Genomic DNA, 16,684 nt, shown 5'->3' on the forward strand with positions numbered 1-16,684 from the left:
CTTTAAGTGGGGGGTCTTCAGAGAAAGCAAGTAAGTGATTGATTACCTTGCTTCTCTGCCAGTAAAGCAAAATAAACTCCAGGAATTTAATGCTAAGAATAAATTAAAGCTAATTATGAAATGGTTCGTAAGTCCAAATAAGGATCATTGGTCATTCTTCCTTTTGATTCTTCCTTAATTTTGAAGCTCCTTTAGAGCAAAATCTGCTGAATGATACTTATTTTCTTCTGACTTGTTTAGATACAGGATAAAAAAAGCTAGAATAGAGAAGTACTAAAGGAGATTTTTTGAAGTTTCTTTCCCTTCTCTTTTACCCTCCCCATAGTTGTAAACTGCTTTTATCTGAATATTCTGACTTAAAACTTAAGTTGTGGGTTTTGAGAGAACACAGCTTAACAGATATTCATGTGTTTTTTTGGAGGAAGGGAAAGATTTTTTTCTTTGTAAAAATAACATGGAGATCACTTTTAAAATGAAAAGTATATGAAAGGCTAAGTTACTTTTCATTATTTCAGCTTTCTCTTTACTCTTAGCTGTGGCTATTGTAGGCTTTTGAAACATGCACAGGTATTCAGACAACTGTGGTTCCCCCAGGCCTGTGAAAGAGACTCTACATCATAAACATCATCACCTGTCTTCCCAAAGAAAGGCCTGTGGGTGTTCCTTTTGTCTGTGGTCTGAGTATCGTGCTGTCGTTGAGGGCAGAGAGCAGGATCCTGTAGGATGATGATACCCTCACGCAGAGGCCAGAAGGCCAGTTGCCCCCATGGTTTCAGAGAATGGTGGTCAATTCTCCATTAGAGCAGGGCCTTCCAGTAAACTCTATCGCTGTTTGGGATAAAGTCTGGGCCCTGAAGCAGCATGTTTTGAGTTGCTTCACCTGAGCTCACTGCCCTCAACTTCCTCATGTTGAGTTTTAGGGATTGTTTAGTGCAGTAATTTCCCTTCTGAGATTAAGATAAAATCGGCCAAAATAACCATTGTCAGCTCTGGATTTAAGGGTGTGGGTTTTCAGTAGCATGGTTTCAGGTTTTTTGTTTGTTCAGCATTTCTTTAATCATCTCCCACCTTCTCATCCTTCTCTTCTGATTCCCTTCTCGCTCAGTTAATATGTGCTCAAGAAATTTAAAACATCTTCATAATATTTAAAATGTAATTTTAAAAGTAAATGATGCCAGGCAGAGGAAAAACTAACAATGAATTCCAGTACTAAATAGATGTTTAGATTTTCTGCTCCACAGTTCTGTCCGAGGTCACAAGACCTGGAAGTCAGTGTGATGGATTTAGTCACATGCCCTGGAGTGTTTTTCCCCAGACAGGAAGTGAGCCTCTGATGGCCCACATCTCCCCACTACCTGCAGGAGGCAAGTCCCATGAGGAAGGGGGACACTGGTGACCTCATACAGCTTTGCTCCTACAAACATCCCCAGTGCTTTAAGCCACATCAAGTGCCCTATGAGAGAGAGAAAATATGAACACCCCAACAGCCAGGACCAGTACTGAGTGTAACAGAGAATCTATCAAGTGACGGTAACATGCACCAGGAGAAATCTGATGAAGGGGTGACTTGTGAACAGGTGTGTCCCACTTCTAGAGGAAGAGAGATGACACACAGGTAGAATCTCATTTTTTTTAATGTTTTGTTTTTTCCTCTTCATCTCAGCCACCTTAGTTGCATACAAGGGATGTTTTCCATATGAAATATTTGTTCTCACTTTAGTATTAAAAACTTGGGGCATAGGCTGGGCACGGTGGCTAAGCCTGTAATCCCAGCACTTTGGGAGGCCAAGGCAGGTGGATCACGAGGTCAAGAGATCGAGACCATCCTGGTCAACATGGTGAAACCCCGTCTCTACTAAAAATACAAAAAATTAGCTGGGCATGGTGGCGCATGCCTGTAATCCCAGCTACTCAGGAGGCTGAGGCAGGAGAATTGCCTGAACCCAGGAGGCGGAGGTTGTGGTGAGCCGAGATTGCACCATTGCACTCCAGCCTGGGTAACAAGAGCGAAACTCCATCATCTCAAAAAAAAAAAAAAGAAAAAACTTGGGGCATATACAAAACCAAACTGTTTCTTTGTAATGAAAAAATTGGGGGATCTGTGTCAAGAGACGCTACTGACATTTTCTAGGGGGAGTATCAGGAGCAAAAGGACAAAACCTACTTGTGTTTGTTTACTGGTCTCTGTTTCCTTGGTCTCTGTTGGGCAAAGATACATTCAGTACGAGCAACGTTCTAGAAAGCTAGGATTATCCAGTCATCTGTCATGTGCACTGAAACTGTATTTTCACCCCAGCTTCAGGAGGTGAGATGTACTTCACAGTTCAGATTGGGGCCCATCATTTGTGCATTTGGATCTTTTGTGCAGCAGTAACCATTATTTGTGCATTTGGATCTTTTGTGCAGCAGGAACATGAAAGCTGGGGGCAGCAAATCTGACCAGCAAACATATCGCCAAGGATGCACATACAGCAGCACTCAGAACATCCCTTTCCAGTGTTTTGGGTTTTGCATATTTTCATGTTAAATTTTGATTCTTTTAAAACCAGAAAATATCTGGGGACCCAAGGCCTCCCTGCAAGCATGTTCCTTTAAAACAGACTTCCTCTCATGGCCTGTAATATGGATATGTCCAAGGAAATTGGAAGCAATATAAAAAGACCCACTTTTAAATGAGAAAGAACTACTCCACCTCTGTGGCTTCCACAGTTTGCCTCAAGAAGTTTTCTTTGTGAAAAGTCCTAACCATTAGGACACTTTTTTGTGATTTATCTTGTGGAGGCAGGGGAAGAGGCTTGGTTTGACATTTTTACAAAGTTCTTTTTATCCCCATTTTAGTTTTCTTCGTCTCACACACAGACCCCCTTACCACATCTAGGGACCCCAGTGTAGCTATCCCCTGGGGTTGTCCAGTTCGGCAGGCAGGCCTGTTCCTTTCCTGTGGAGGCCCATTGAGGATTCCTGATGTGCTGCAGAAGTCGCCTCAGCAGTTCTGTGAGCGCCCCTCCTTGGAAGATTCCATGCCTGGAATGCCCAAGAAACAGCCAGCCCTTATCTCCCTCGGCTCATATTTCTTCCCTTTTGTGCTGCTTTTAACTTTCAAATGGTGCTCATATGGGTGGGGGAGAGTCAGGAGAGGGAAAGTGAGGGGAGCTTAGGAGCACACACCTCTGCAACCAGCAGAGCCAAGATCTTTTCCTTGCTGCCTCTATTTGCTGGGAAAGGAGGGTGGGCTGGCAGAGCCTGGCTTGCCTCGGTATTTGCTGAGACTCAGGCTACCTTCTTTCCTTGCATCAACTCAGTGACAGTCATTTCTCATAAAAATGATTATTAGACTGTGTTAAGAGACTTGGCAAATCAAAACTGACTAGACAACTAGGCAACTTTATTCTAAATTTTTACAATTTGCTTAGAATGCACAAAGCACCCTTTTTTCTTCTCAGAGCCTGTCTATTCCTGAGAAAATATGGCCACCCAAGAGGTGACTGCAATGCATGCCAGGAGGCTATAGTACCAGTGACTCACAGAAGACTATCTGTGAAAAGGAAGCCGTTTGTAGCCAGCGTGTCTTTGGAAATCAAGAAAATCTGAAGGATGATTGCTTTCTTAAAAGTCACTCCAGCACTTTACACTTACCCATCTGTTTGTTCTTTGTATTGAGAGAAAGCAAAATGCTTCACCTACCTGTTGTTACAGTTTTTCTAAGAAGAGACTTTGAAAACTAAGACTCAAGGAATACCTTACTCTGATATATTTTTCTTTTCCTCCTTAGGTCCAGAGGGGGCAAACCTCTTTATTTACCACCTTCCACAGGAATTTGGAGACCAGGACATTCTGCAGATGTTCATGCCTTTTGGAAATGTTATCTCTGCTAAAGTCTTCATTGACAAACAGACCAATCTGAGCAAGTGCTTTGGTATGCATAAGACTAAGCTAGAATATTGCATTGGGCTCCCAAGTGAAGAGTTATGGGAAGGAAAACGTGACTGGCAATTTCAGTCAGCACAGGGCCTTCCCCGCGTGGTGGGGGGGCTCTCATTTTCTGGATCCTTTTAAGCAGATTTGGGCAAACAAAAGGCAGCTCTGGGAAATTAATGTCAATGCCTATGCCTTAGGTAATGTTCTAGACTATACTATTACAGAGTCTAACCAAATTTAGCCCATCTTTCCCACTAATTCCTTACCCCTCCAGGTTTAGTACACTTCAGACACCATGGTTATGGGCAACACCATATTAGGGGCTGATTGGCCTTGACAGACACTTTCACAGACAGAAACCCACTCATCAGCCTCAACACACCGCTCATCCACGTTCCCAGGATGAGCAGTTGACGGATCTCACGGTTACACAGCACACTGCATGATGATGGGATTTGAAGGCCACAGTGAGGGAGTGTGAGACTGGCAGGGGTTGTGGAAATAAATATGGAGTCCAGGAGCGTGCAGCTGTTACCTGAGCTGCCACGTGCCCTTTCCTCAATCAGCCTGGACTCTGCTTCCTGTGGTGGTTTTCACTCCCTTAGGGAGTAAGGGAAGCTCACTTCCCATACTGATGTTTCACACCGGGACAATAGCATTCGTTAAATATATTCCTTGTTTCATTTTTCAAACCTTATTGGCCCCCAAAGCAGTTTAGAGGCCAAGATGTTCAAACTGTATATTACTTGGCAAGCTCAGGGCCCAGTTTGAGCTAGAATATTTGCTTTAATCACTCCTGCAATTTAATAATTCATGTCAGTGGGAGGTAATAACAGCATAAAACCAAGTTTGGTAGGGGCTGGAGGAAACACACAGAATTGAGTGCTATAAAGGAAAGCAGCAAAGGGAGGGTGGTTCTTAAACTTAACTCTGGCTGGTAATGGGTAACCAGTCCAAAGAGAATGTTTTGGCTTCTAAAACCATTATCATAAGATCTTTCTCATTTCTGCTATCACCCAGGAAGGTCTGAAGGCACCATTAACGGACTGCACATGTCAGCCACTTACAGTCACATTACCCTAGTGGCAAAGCTGTCAGCTGGAACCCATTATTAGGCTGCTGCTGTGGCAACTGTATAAACCCCTTTGTGACAGTTCAGTAGAGTGATATGCAAATGAAATCATGCTAGGGTGTGTGTGTGTGTTTGAGCATGAGCCTACTTTAGGGAGGCTTCTCTACACAAGGTTTACGAGGTTTTGCGGCTGACTCTTCTGTTTTTCATAAACAATATTCTAGGTTTATTTGGAAGGGCATTCTGCTTCATGATTTAATATTTACTTCCTTGAAAACAGATTAGCCAATGTAAACCATAGCTATTAGCATCAGCAGACAATTCTTGAGCATGATGGACTGGTTTCCACTGTTGTTAATCACTGTAGCACCCAGGTTGCCTGATGAGCCAGCTGAATTTCTTAGGGTTGCCAGTCATAAGGTAATACCCCATTCCTTCCTTCCTTCCTAGTTCTTAACCAGGTTATCCTTTGTCCATTTACATTCTGTAACTATCTATCTTGCTGTTCCTTGATAAAGACCCCGAGGGAAAGGAAAGTCAGAGCAAAAATCTCAGATCCCATTTATTGGGAATGAGACTGAATAAAAATTTAAACAGCCACTTTGCAGTACGGCCTGCCTCTGAAAAGCTGCCCAGAGTTACGCTGCATGCCCCTTTTTATCAGTTGAGAATGTACAGAAAGTCATGTCCTTTTCTTCCTCCTCCAGTTTGTCAAGGAATTTTCTCTTTATCTTTAATAGCAGATGGATGGAGGTGCTTAGGACAGAACCTTCTGAACAGCTGACGTTCACACCTAAAAGTAAATGAGGACAATAGCTTCCTGTCACCACCCTCCACAGCCTTGCTGCACCTCTGCTGCTGCCCTCTCAGTGCTGGAGCAGACTCTGAGACTGAGGTCCTCTTGTCTCTGGGTCTTTGCAGAATAGCAGTAGTTCTTTTTCAAAAGCATGCCCTCCCTGCTGTTTTTGGTGGAGGTAGTTGCTACAGAGGAAGAGATGGGGAATTCTCATCAGATGATTAAGCTCTAAGCCATTGACTGTTTATGCCCCCAGACTTTGGGAGATGTCAGGTAGAAATTTCCTTTCTGTTGAATTCACTGGAGCTTTGGAAATGGAAAGTGAGATAAGGAGAAAGGCCCAGCACTTCCCTAGTCTCCTTGGTCCTCCAGACAAAGAGGTGTGGGCTCTGTGTGACAGACCATGGAGAGCTGGAGCAAGGCAGGGGCTTGACAGGATCTGCTCTTCTCCAGCCCTTCCCGAGCCTGCCTGTTGGCCTCACCTGGTTTGGACATGTGAGCCCCTGCAGCCTTGAAATAGTTACGCCACTGCTTGTATGAGTAGCTGAGTAGCATGTACATACTTGGGGTTCTCTCGGAAAGATGCTAAGAGACTTGAAACACAATGATTTCAGCAACTTCAGTAAATGGAACTGAATTCTCGCAAACAATTGCATCTGGCGCTTCAGTGTTCTGGGGAGGGGTGTGCACTTCAGACGCTACCTTTCAGTCCAGCTGCGCAACGGGCTTGCGTCATTGTCCATTCATGGTGGACACACAGTCAGTCAGTTGGGCAGAACACTGGCGAACCTGTGGGGCTGGCGCCCCATGCTGCCTCTTGAGCCCTCCCCAGAGCCCTGGCTCCCTTTTCTGCTGCGGTTCCTCTCCAGCCTGACTCTCTCTCACCCTTGGTGTTTTCCAGGTTTCGTTAGCTACGACAATCCAGTCTCCGCACAAGCTGCTATCCAGGCTATGAATGGCTTTCAGATCGGCATGAAACGCTTGAAGGTGCAGCTGAAGCGCTCCAAAAACGACAGCAAACCTTACTGATCCTAACCCCAGAGGCTCCCTGCTCTCATTTTAGCTTTCTTAGGGTAAGTCCCACGAGCCAGCCTGTCTCAACAGGAAAGGCAGAGGAGGACCACATTGCCAACTTTTACCAAGAGAGACGGTTATTTTTACAATAAGGCCTCCATGTCCCACCCACTTCCCCTACCCAGTTTGCCATAATTAAAACTTGGCCTACCTTGTTTCTATTGAGTAAATTCCTCCTCCAGTTGTGCCACTGTATTCTCCTTTGTTTTGCAATTTGAATCTCCTTTTACTTTTTTCTTAAATTTTTTTTTGTTTTTGCTTTTTTAAAGAGAAGCATATACACAAATAAATGGCATCTTGAGAATTTAAAAGGCAAACAAACGCTAATGTGCAATTCTAACTCTGAAACCACTGGTGCCCCGAGAGCACTACCTGGAGAATTCACCCCTCCTTGCCCGGCGCCCACCCCTGGAGGGAGGGCCCGGCACTTAAGAGGTTAACGTGGTGGCCTAGGAGAGGGAGAAGCCAGGAGAAGCACTTACTCCAACCACACGTCTTTCCACTACATCGGCTTGTTTTACTAAGTAGGATTTTATTTTAGGGTTCAAAGAAACATTTATTGGTCAAATTATTACACTGGTTGTCTACTTTGTTATTGTTTTATTTTAGTTTTTAGAAAGGATTAATGTACAAAAAGATTTAGAGATCTGTTTCTTAAAGCTACAGGGTTTAAAAAATAAAAATGAGTGAAAATACTTGATGTTTCTTGAAAGATAAATTTAATAATAATAAATAAATACATAAATACATAAATAAAAAAGAAAGCCACAGGCCTGTAAATTTTATTTGTAAAAAAAGCATTTCTATTTTTATACAAAATTTTTACTGCCTCAGAAATAATGGAAGTTATTTATTGCCTATTGTTAACTTATTGGGTACCTAAAGAGCAGTTCTCTGTCTAGCTAGAACCTTCTGAAGTAGTCTCTAGAGGAATTGTTCTAGGAATGGGCTTTTTTTCACCGTTGAACCCTAGACCTAAAGTTCATGCTTTATCTTCTCGTTGTTTGTATCTGTCTGATGATTTTGTTTGTAACTTCCATTATCTAGTTTACAGTTCAGTCGTCTGACTTTCCCCGTATGTCACATTTGTTGAAACTGGACCCTCTCCCCTGTCCCTCACCCCACAACACCCAGAATCCATCCCCTCTCACTCTCTCCAGATGGATTCTCTTGGGGTTTCATTGTGCTGTGGATAAAGAGTGTAAGAAATGCAAATTATGTGAATGGCTCGGAGACTCCCTAATGACGGAAGATTTGCATTAGATTTTCTCCTGCACCCTTAAAAGTTATTTTGTTGCTGCTGCATAGATTCTGTGTAACTTTTTACTCTTCCTTGTTTTTTCCCTAGACATCTTCATGCCCGTTAGTTCATCGTTTGCCTAGCATGTCCCTGTGGCGTCTCAAAAAAAAAAGTTTCATCGTCCCGTCATTGTTTCTGATGTCTTTCTGACCTCACATCATATTTGGTTCTCCTACTGACCTTTGATCTAGTTTGACCTTTGAAATTTGCATGTGACCTCATCTAGCTATGAATTCTGGGAAGTCAATGTGAAAAACATTGCTGCATTCATGCAAGACTGAAATTTATTAGACAAATTCATTATAGAAAAAACCTGTGGCAAAAATGTTTTTTTCTTATTATTTTTTTTCTTTTCATAAAACAGACTTGAAAGTATTATACAGGGATTGGCATTCTTCCCGGTCACTGGTAACAATAGCAATATGTGTCCAGGGACACAGAATGTTGGTTTCTAACAGACTACTTCCAAAAACAGTTTGAGAAAAAAACTGTCTGATTTTAAGTCTCTAGAGGTCTGTAATAGTTTTTACATTTTTCAGGCAGTGTAAAGTTTTTTGATAAGGCCATTTTAGGTGGCTCACTTTCTCATTAAGATATATATATAGAACCACTTTTTGTAGATTAGTATAAGAAAAATATTTACCCTGTTTTGGGGCAAATGCTACCTATTTGTGTCACCTTTTGCTGAACTCACAGTTAGACAATCCATGGTTTAATGCACATGAAATTACCTATATTTTATACTGTTTCAATGTACAGGAGAAAGGTTACTGTAAACTGTGTTATGTTGGTGCTTCTGTGAATTAAGTTGTGGTTTCATCATGAGTCTTATGGTCTTAATGTTCTTTGTTGATAAGACAAGTTTAGAATTGGTTTACTTAATACAAAAAAAGAATTTCAAAAAAAAAAAAAACGTTGTTTGCTTAAAACAAATTTCATGTGAGGGGAAAAAAAAAAAACCTATTCCAGAATAAGTTTTGTGTTGGCTTGTGAAGCATTGATGTCATTTTTTTTAATTGTGAACTATTTAGATGTGTTTGTGTTCAGCAAAATGTGATCTGTTTTTTCTTTTAAAGAAAAAAAGTGAAAATATATAGTGCCAAATTCCAAAGGTACTTCCTTCCTAGAGCTTCAGTGTGTTTCTTGTGAGAAGTAATTTGATAACATGGGTATTTTATTATGTGTTTTGTATAAATCCCTAATATTTAAAAAAAAAAAAAAAAGGTTAAAAAGTTTGTTAACTTGCTATCCTGTGGTCTTGTTGCCTGAAATTGTTATTGTTTGTTATTTCTCTGATGTTTTTTGTAAGACATTGTATAAGTGCCCATGTCCCACTTTTTTAACCACTCCGCACATCAGTGCTGTGAAGGCAACCTCACCATGTATTTTCTTCATAATCTATGGAAACCTCTAAGGTGAGAAAGTTTTGAACTTTTAACCCTTTCTACCCAGCGCTATCTGGAATGTTAACGTTTTCTACTGTCATGATTTGAGTTTGTTTTAGGGTGTTTCTAATTTGGATATCTTTCCCTGCATCTATCCTCTAAGTTGTTTCCAATGACTGCTTTTTCTTTGGTTAAGATCCAAAAGAAAAGATTCCATGAGGCCAATCTAAAGGGAAAAAAATCCTACACTACTTTTGATTATTTCTCATTGTTTTTTGGAAAAGAATTCCTACTGTGCTACTAGAATTCCTTCTGGAGTTTTAATCAGTAATCGGAAAAACCCTGAGGGAAAACGGAGGTAGATTCAGCACCTAAAAATCCTGTATGCTTTTGAGATCACATTTAGCAGTGTGTCCTAGTCTAGAATATTTTCCTATACTGTGCAGTAAAACGACTTTGTGGCAGGATAGTCTTTCGAGGGGTTTTGCTTTTGTTTCTTAACTACTCCTAAATACTGTTTCTAATCAGCCATTATGCTGGGGTGTCTCCGACCCCAGTAGATACCTCTGAATATACCAGGTGTCTGGAGTTAGTTAGTTAGTCAGAAGCCCATCGCCCTTTCCCAGCCTTCTTGCTTTTCTTTTTAAAGGGGACTGACCATCTAAGTAAAGCTCAGTTCTTTCTTTTTATCACAATTTACTGACCAAATACCTAGCACCAATTCCTGCTGCCACTTTTTAAAGTGCCATATGACTTTCTGTGAACAGGTACCTTGCTGTCTTGACAAATCCTAATGTCACACGTACTGCCCCAACACAAACTCCAGCCTTCCTCTCTAGCATGCCCTGGAAGCTTCTTGATCTCAGCTCCCCTTCCCCACTCAGCACCCTATTAGGATCAGTGTGTGTGGATGTGATAGCCCTGGGATGGAAAGGACTAGCCTCTACTGATGCAAAAAAAAATTAATAACAACAACAAACGTTTCCTTCTTAAAGCACATGCACTTACAATGACATGATTTGTATTATCATCACACGTGTTTACTACTGCTGGGGCCTTCCTTTGTCCTCTGAGGGCTATTTTGTACTTCCTGCAGCAATCAGCTTAGTAACAACAGTTATCACATCTGTCTCTCTCTCAGAGAACACGGTGTATGTCGACACATACATGGAAACACAAGAGCCCACCACTTGAATTTCTAAGACTATTTCATTCTGAAACTCCTTATCAATTAAACCTCAATGAAAAACAATTTTGATTTCTTTACTGAAGAAGATGCCCCTCCCCATTTCCCTCTCAACCCACCTGCATGCATCTCCCCCAGAGGAAACACTGAGGGCAGGGGACAGGAGGCTCAGGACTGGCACTCCGAGTCGAGTGTTTCTTCACGGGTAACCAAGAGAGGTCATGAGGGGGAAAGTCCTTTTTTGCCCTTCTCTAAAAGATAACTTTCCTCTTCAGAGACAAACTGTCCTATCCACTTGATCTTTTAGTATCAAAAGGACAAAGCTGCAAGGGTGCAAAGGGCCTGTGCCAGAAGAAAACATACAGGGAAACTGCTTTTTTAATCAAATGTAGAGAATAGTTATTTGTAATCTAAATTAGAGAATTGTGATACAATGGCAGTCCTCAAAGGCTTAATGAGTTCATCTTTCTTTCACCATAGGGGTTAGAGTTCTTTGGCTTGTGCTACTCTGGAATCATTTCACTGTTTGTTTTTATTATCTTAAGTGCTAATTAAAAAAATAAAATTTTAAAAAAAACTTGTAGTTTCATTACCTTTTTGAATAATGTCATACAAAAAATGTATTTGTGTTTTTTTGTGCTGTGAGAATTGATGTTTATAGATTAATAATCATTTTGTTTAGAATTACAAACTAGTTTTTAAATATTGTCTGAGAAAAGCCAAAGTTAATGCACCCTAGTGGAGACTGTAAGACCATTTGAGTATTGTTTGTTTTATTGATGCATTTGGATTTTGTTGTTTGATGGAATTTGAGCCAAAAAAAAAAAAAACACATACGCAGGCTTTCCTATTTCTACAACTGATTGTACTTATGCATTTTGTACCAGTGGAACTTTTTATACTGGAGATTAAAAAAAAAAGTGGAAATTTTTGTGGCTTACTCTGGTGGGCCCCTGACAATGACTGATTTCAAGTTTGATTTTGGGTTGATAGAAAGAAAGTTGCTTTTCTTTTGAGAATTAAAAACTTTGGCTTGATTTCTTTTTTCCCTTTGCTTATATCTAGCATTAGAATTTTGTCTTAAAATAACAGCGGTAAGTTTCACTTTTTATTCTGTATTGTGCAGTTACACAATAAGGTAATTAGATTTAGAAGTACTCAGTCACTTTAAGTGGATAAATGTATTAGTTAAAACTTTAGGGTTTGCTTTTTTGCTGTTTAGATCAAAGTTTTTTCTGATTCTTCTGTCCTCATTGTGAACATAACCGTGTAGTTGAAACAGTCAAACTTATTTTTGTAATGTATGTTATTGTGTGATGCAGTTTTTTGCTTCTGTCTCCAATATTAAACCATTTTCCTAATACTTGTTTCTCTCTCTGCGTGTTGTATTGTTGGTAGTCATTATGTGTTGGTGATACATCTACACACCTCACTGTTTCACGTATCTGTTTTTTTCTCTATGTTGTGTAAAAAGATACAGTCGATTCCACTTAAGTGAATATCTGATTTGGGAAAGGGGAAACTGCACCCCAGCCACCTTTGATTTATGTACAACCGCCCACTTGAACTCCTGCTTCCAAGATTTACACACTTTTTTTCTACAGTTCACCTCAGTAACTGCCTACGGGGTTGGATTTGCCAAGGTGTTTTACGGTCTTTTGACCACACAGGTTAATTTCACCTTCTCTCTCCTCCCTCATGAGTCTATCCTTGCAGTTCTTAACATACATTCCAGACTGCTGCTGGGGTTTTCTCTATACCCACGAGGCCAAAGCCGCATCAGTACAGTCGAACTCTTCATAGACACTAATCACCTTTCTAAAAGAGGTGAGTTCTCCAGGCAAGAAAAACAAACTTAGCCGGTGAATAGAAGATGTAAAAAGGGTTAAACTTAAGTCTATTTGTTGCCATCAATCAAAAGATATGTATAGAAAGGTCATTTAAATTATTTCTACAAGCTAATTGAATCCAGAAGCAGCTTTAATTATTAACACTAACGGAAAAGAAGTATTTCCAAGGGCTCAAATGGAAGCCCTACTCAGTCTGGGGGGCGGCGGGCACGGGGAGGTCAAGTTTCTCACATTCAAGTTGTCTTCATAGTTTACTGTCCTTTTCCAAATACAAGCTAATGACGCCATACGCATCCACACACTCCCTCCTGGATGAACATAAGAGCTCAGAGTAAGTCTCATCCCCACTGTCACCCCAAGGCCAGTTATCAAATACTGTTCCTTCTGTGCCCTCACAGACTGAAGCCACAGGCCCTGTTCTGCCTATGCTCAGGAATCTGATTGCTCTTAAAGTGCTCTTACAAGATTCCGTCAATGTTTGCTCCCTCTGTCTTATCTCTCCTTCCACTATTTTCAGACGCACAAGCTCTGTCTGACTCAGGCCACCCAGCACCTGGCAGCCTTCCTCTGGGTGCCAGTGAACTCTCTCTCCCAGTAGGTGCTCAGGCTCTTTACCCTCTCGTTGCAGCAGCCCCTCTGGCCCGAGATTGTATTTTCTAGTCTGCTTAACAATAGAGGGGACTGGCGAGGTGGAGGAAGGGAGGCTCCCTCCCCGGGGCTGGCTGCCTCAGTGATGCTGATGCCACCAGCTCCAGCCTGCACGGATGGAGCTCATTTCCTGCCGCCACTTCAGCTTTCAGTCTCCTCATAGCCTTCAGCAGTCTGCCTCTGAAAACGCACTGCCTACATTAGTGGGAAAGGATGGCTAAGGGTGTGATTTCTTTGTATTAGGGAGGTGGGAGGGGGATGTCGGGAGGTATGGGGGGTGACTAAATTATTTCCAAGGTGTGTTTATTTTTTAAATCTAGAAGTACATAGATCCACCTTTTTGGCACAAGACAAAATACTCATGCTAAGCAAAGGAAGAGAAAGACAAAGCCAGTTTTTGTTGCTCTTCTAAAGCAACAAATAATTCTCCAAAGAAGGGGATGAAAATGCTAGTTCCTTTAAGCACTGATGACTATCAAGTTGGTCCCTGCTGAATTCAGACCCATAGTTTTGAGTCGGCATGACCCTGCTGCAGTGTGAACAAGGTGTATCGGTTTGCCACGCACAGACCACCTTGGGGTATTGCAGCACCGTCAACACCCGCCCTGCTGATGGAAGCCACACAAGCTGCCCAGCCCACAGCCGAGGGGCTCGGCCTCATAGCTAGCAGGCTAGGACACACAGTGAACATAAATGTACTGTGAATCATTCCTGATAAGTGAATAAAACATTGTGACCAAACAATCAGCTTATTCACTTATCAGGAATCGACTGTTCTGCTAATTTGCTGTTTTTGTTTTTCATCTCTGTTGTAGTTCACTATTTTTGCTGTGTTCTGTTTTCTCCTCTCATGCTTGGGCAAATCACTGGGAATATTATCTTCATGTGACCATGAAACGTTTATATTGAGTGAAAATGATATCTTAACAAAATCTATGCACTTGCTATCAGGAACACAATACTGGATGTGTCTTATATATATTGAACTATATAGTACTCGATTTCTTAAATAAAGCTTAAGAAAGGACTTTGTTGTGTGTAAAGTTAATGTGATTATTTTTCAAAGCAGTGTTTCTAAGGTATTTTTGTTCTTTTAAGTCTTGAGTGATACAGGATATTTTTCATTAAAATTATATCACTGGCTTTATGACTTAATATTCAATAAATTGACTTTGGAAACAAAAGTTCTTCGTAGTGCATTTTAGCCAAGAGACCTCTGGAAATCCATCCCCTGCCTCGTGACCACGGCACGTCTCTACCCATGCACCACGGGTGGCAGAACAGAGCAATCCCTTCAAGGCCAAAAAGCCCACTAGGAAGTGCCCAGCATCCGCCCCAACCTAGAAAACCCAACTGCTTTTCTGGATGTGATCTCTTTAGGCCCAGAAGAAAGGGGACCAAAGAGAAAGGCAGATCCAGGAATAATGCTGGTTTGTGTCAATACTTTACCAGAATGATGTGACACTGAAACCATGCCCTGCTGGAGAACAATAGCTGCCCTATTCAGAACCGCAGAATGAGAGTCAGCAAGAGAAGGCATTTGATCATTCAGGATGAGAAGGGTAATGTTTCAAAGCGGTATGTGAGAGAGAGACATCCTATAACAGTTGCAGAGCTTAAACAGGAGGCCTGCTGCTTGGCCCTTTGATGGAATACTTTTGAAATTTTTCCTACAGGCCATAAGTTGGAACAGAATGGCATTTTCTGTTGGATTCCTTTTTTGCTTCAGGGTTTTATGTTGGATTTGTTTTTCTAGCTTAATGTTTGATTCTAAGAAAAAGTCCTTAACAACTTCTTGCAAAATGGCACAAGCATCCTGATACTTTATGAAGCAAATCTTATTCATCCCTGGTAATGAGGGACAGAAAAAGCAGTTAATGAAAACCCACAAATAATCCAGAATTCTTCCATTCTCTGCCTTCTCCCACTACAAACCACCTACTCATAACTTTCTCACAAAGAAAGAAACAAACTTCTAATGAAAGTGAGGAAGCAGAGAAAGAGCCAAGAAGCAGGAAAAGGCAGGCAAAGCCAGGGGCCTGAAGGGGGCACCTGCTGGGGCCACGCAGCCGCCTGGCGAGCGCTTAACGCCGGCAGACCCGTCATCCATGAGACCTGGGTGCGGGTGCTGAGGAGCTGCCTGCGTGTGGGGTGCCCCTTCGCAGAACTCCCTTGGCAGTCAGGCACACAGCTAGAAAGCCTCCCTTCTGTAAAGAGCACACGGCCAAGGGCATCATGGGTAGGAGCGTGCTGAGTTAGTCAGGGAAGGAGGAATAAGACCAACATATTCCCCTGTTGGTCTACAGTCCTGATTCCAGAGTCCCCCATGTCTCCCTAACCAGGGACTGCATGCTGGGAGACCAGCACAGAGTGACAGATCAAGGCAGCTGGAAGTCACCTCTAGGCAGGAGCTGCTTTCTGAGGAATACTCCCTGTCTTGTAGCCTCTCTGTACAGTCCGCAAAGCAGCCTGGAGCCAGCTTCTACATGCCTGCATCAGAAGGGTGTTTAATATTAAACTACACATACAGTGTTCTCCAACTGGTCACTTAGAGCTGAAGCCGCACGTGAGAATCCCCAGTTGTGAGACACTGGAGGATCCCTCTCTTATGAAGTTGCTGTGACATGTATAGAAAGTTCTCAAGTGCATTCTCTGGAAAGCCAGACTGCCTCAGTGTGAATGCCAGTTCTACCACTAATTACCCAGGGAACCTCTATGCCTGAATTTCCTCATTAGCTCAAGGAGGGTAAAAATAATACCTAATGCATGGGGTTGTTATGAGGATCAACTAAGCCAATACACGGAAAATGATGTGCTCAGGGTCCAGGGCGCCGTGAGCGCTCTCCAGGGCCGCAGGAGAGTTGGAGCAGCCACGCCTACAGAACTTGCCTGTGCCAGCCTGGCTGAACTCACCTCTGCTGGCCTCTGGCTTCTCACCTTCTCCCAGCAGGTATCCGTTTAGCCACCTGCAGAGAGCCCCACAGAGCTCCCTGGGTTCCCTGGGTTCCCTGGGGAACTGTAGACAAAGTCTGACCAGAAAGCACAGCTCTTCCAGCAGAGCTCTCTGCACTGACAAGTCCCAAACAGACCCCTTTCAGAGACATGGTCCACTGGCAGCACCTCCCCTTACAGGCTCACACACTGCACAACACCAGGAAGCCACCAACTCATCCCACACTAGGAAAAGGAAACCAATTCCTCACTCTAATCCACCCCTTCCTACCTGGATCTTATTTAGGCATCCCTTCCCCAAAAGAAAAGCCTAGCTGTCCAGTTTGGGCCCAAGGCAGGAGTCACAAGATCACCTCTAGATTTGCCTATGACAAGCCTGTAGGTTCCAGGCCCTTCCAAGGCAGAGCAGTCCTCAACAGCAACCTGAATCAGTATATGACCACCTCGCGAAGAACAGAGGTCAGGCTTCTGAAACTGCAGGTGCACGGATGCAGCCAGGCAGA

At 42.4% G+C, this 16,684-nt stretch overlaps 1 protein-coding gene across 15 annotated transcripts in view; it reads left to right on the plus strand.

Moving 5' to 3' along the window:
- CELF2 (CUGBP Elav-like family member 2) overlaps window positions 1–14,372 on the plus strand; it is an 854,489-nt gene extending 840,117 nt beyond the window's left edge. For 12 of the 15 annotated variants that reach the window (XM_021670614.2, XM_064369076.1, XM_064369077.1 and 9 more), the window contains 2 exons: window positions 3,773–3,916; window positions 6,688–9,126. In XM_021670614.2, coding sequence (XP_021526289.1) covers window positions 3,773–3,916; window positions 6,688–6,815 — 272 coding nt within the window. In that variant the 3' untranslated portion in view covers window positions 6,816–9,126. Of the gene's footprint in view, window positions 1–3,772; window positions 3,917–6,687 lie in introns of all 15 variants that reach the window. The other 3 variants (XM_012443344.3, XM_012443342.3, XM_021670618.2) reach the window with 2 other exon arrangements.
- The last annotated feature ends 2,312 nt before the right edge of the window (window positions 14,373–16,684 follow it).

Source organism: Aotus nancymaae, unplaced genomic scaffold (genome assembly GCF_030222135.1).
Source record: "Aotus nancymaae isolate 86718 unplaced genomic scaffold, 86718_ANA_hifiasm-v0.15.2.pri h1tg000083l, whole genome shotgun sequence".
NCBI lineage: Eukaryota > Metazoa > Chordata > Mammalia > Primates > Aotidae > Aotus > Aotus nancymaae.